Raw genomic sequence first — 2,025 nt, 5'->3', positions numbered from 1 at the left:
GGGGAAACTGAAACTGGGAGTCACTTTCTTCTGCAAATGCATTGCCTCTTTGTTCTGTTGTGGTATCATCGGAGATGGTGAGTTTCATAAATTTGGAAAGGAGAGAGCCAGCAACCTTGTGTGTTTCCCGTAAAAAGAGTTTCAACTCCTCTCCAATAATCAGCCAAAGGCAATACCTGGACTAAGAACTCTCACCCCTAGCATATCCAAAGTACCTGAATCTAAACAGGTACATTGAGCCTTTTGTTGGCTCCCTACTACTTTGGCAGGAAGGAATCAGGACTGATGCAGGCCCAGGCAGGAACAAAGATTCCCTGCCATTTGAGCTACTGGTTTGGGTTAGGAGAATTGGAAGCCAGGGGCCAGGTAAAGTGAGTCAAAAATTCTGAAGCATGGAGGAAGGCAGAAAGCAAGGTGGCACTATGATCTAGCAGTACTTCTCAAATTTTAAGTGTACATAAATCACTTGGGGAGCTGCTAAACTGCAAATTCTGATTCAGTAGGTCTGATGCAGGGGCCTAAGATTCTGTATTTCTAAGTAGCTCACAGGTAGTGCTGATCCTGCTGGTCCATGGAGCAGCCAGGCTCCAGAGAACTGGTGCATTGGATGCCCTTGAGTGCTGCAAACCGTGATGGGGGATAGAAATTATCTCCTGCAGAGCCAACTCTGCATTTTTTTTGGCACTGAGGAAGGGTGCTCTCCTTTTGACCAAAGAAACTGGAAGGTAGGCCATTAGCAAGATCCTTCTCATATTCTTGATCTTTGTAACAACCTGCTATAGCTAGCTGCAAGAGCATTTTTAATTAGACCAAATTATCTTGTTTGACTGTCCATAGAAATCAAAGCCCCAGCTGAAATATCTGTTCATTTTGCTAGTGTAGAGATGGCTTGTGTGCTGTGATTTTTAAGATGTTAAACACTGCCTGTGGGCATATTTTATGGAGAAATAAACACGCAGCCCAATGAGATGTATAGCGTTGTTTTAATATATTGTATATTCACTTATTTATGGGGAAAATAAACACACAAGCCAATAAGCTGTGTATTATTACTTTAATATATTGAATTTATTTCATACCTATATGTTTTATGAGGGAAAATAAACCAAGATACACGCTATTATTATAACACATCTAATTGTTCTATATTAATTTATTTATGAGAGAAATAAGTGCAATTTAACATGATGTAAGATTATTTAATGCACGAGATGAAATCTGTATTAAGACAGTTTAAGGGATTAAGTTCCAGCTAACTAAGATGTGTGTACTTCCCACACTGAGGGATCCATTTAAAACTATGCAAAGGGCCTGTCTAGTCCTCTGTGTCACAACCTATGTTGGCTCCTGGCTTATCCTGACAATTGCTGCCTCTGGGTGCCTGGTACTCTAAATCCTGGTCCTGTTGGTCCAGGGGAAAGTCTGGAGGCCCAGGAAATAAACTGCTTTTTGAGAAGGGCAACATCTGCCGGGGAGATAGCCCCGCAGTGTCTGTTTCTGAGCGGGAGAAATATTAAAGAAACCTAAGGAGGATGGATGGCTTTCCGGAGCCCTTTAAATCTCCACCTTCCCAGAACAAACCAGGAGGCAGATGGGGGAGATCGATCCTTGCTTCCCGCTTACCGGGTTTACAAGAAACCAGGCAGGCTGTGGTGGGGGATAGACAGGACATGGTGTTGATATGGATAATGAAGTTGTTGGTCAAGACAGGTGGGTCTGCATTTAGAGAAAGCTCTGGCCTGCCTTCAAATCCCACAGCGAAGGATCAAAAGTCAGACCGGATGAGGCACACCCAGGCCCGCAGACCCGCCGCTCTCCTTCCCTTCCCTTCCCACCCGGACTCTCCTTCCATCTCGCGTCCTCAGCGTCCGTTGAGCTCACTTTAAAAATAAAAAAAATCAAACAAACAAAAACTAAGGTGGGACTCCCAGGCTCCCCTTCTTCCCTGGCCTCTGGAAAATCCGGCTGGGAGGACGCGGGGGCGGGGGCAGATCCCGGCTGGGCCGGCGCCTCCCGCAGCGGCTG

The 2,025-nt window shown here is 45.3% G+C and overlaps 1 protein-coding gene across 1 annotated transcript in view; it reads right to left on the bottom strand.

Annotated features, from left to right (window-relative positions):
• Positions 1 to 1,315: 1,315 nt before the first annotated feature.
• Positions 1,316 to 2,025, bottom strand: part of HOXB2 (homeobox B2) — a 3,809-nt gene continuing 3,099 nt past the window's right edge. The window contains exon 3 of the mRNA XM_011999384.1: positions 1,316 to 1,465. Within this exon, the coding sequence (XP_011854774.1) occupies positions 1,316 to 1,465 (150 nt within the window). The remainder of the gene's footprint in view (positions 1,466 to 2,025) is intronic.

Source organism: Mandrillus leucophaeus, unplaced genomic scaffold (assembly GCF_000951045.1).
Source record: "Mandrillus leucophaeus isolate KB7577 unplaced genomic scaffold, Mleu.le_1.0 Scaffold59, whole genome shotgun sequence".
Taxonomy (NCBI): domain Eukaryota; kingdom Metazoa; phylum Chordata; class Mammalia; order Primates; family Cercopithecidae; genus Mandrillus; species Mandrillus leucophaeus.
Note: the sequence above shows the minus strand (reverse complement) of the source record. Positions and strands in the feature narration are given on the sequence as shown.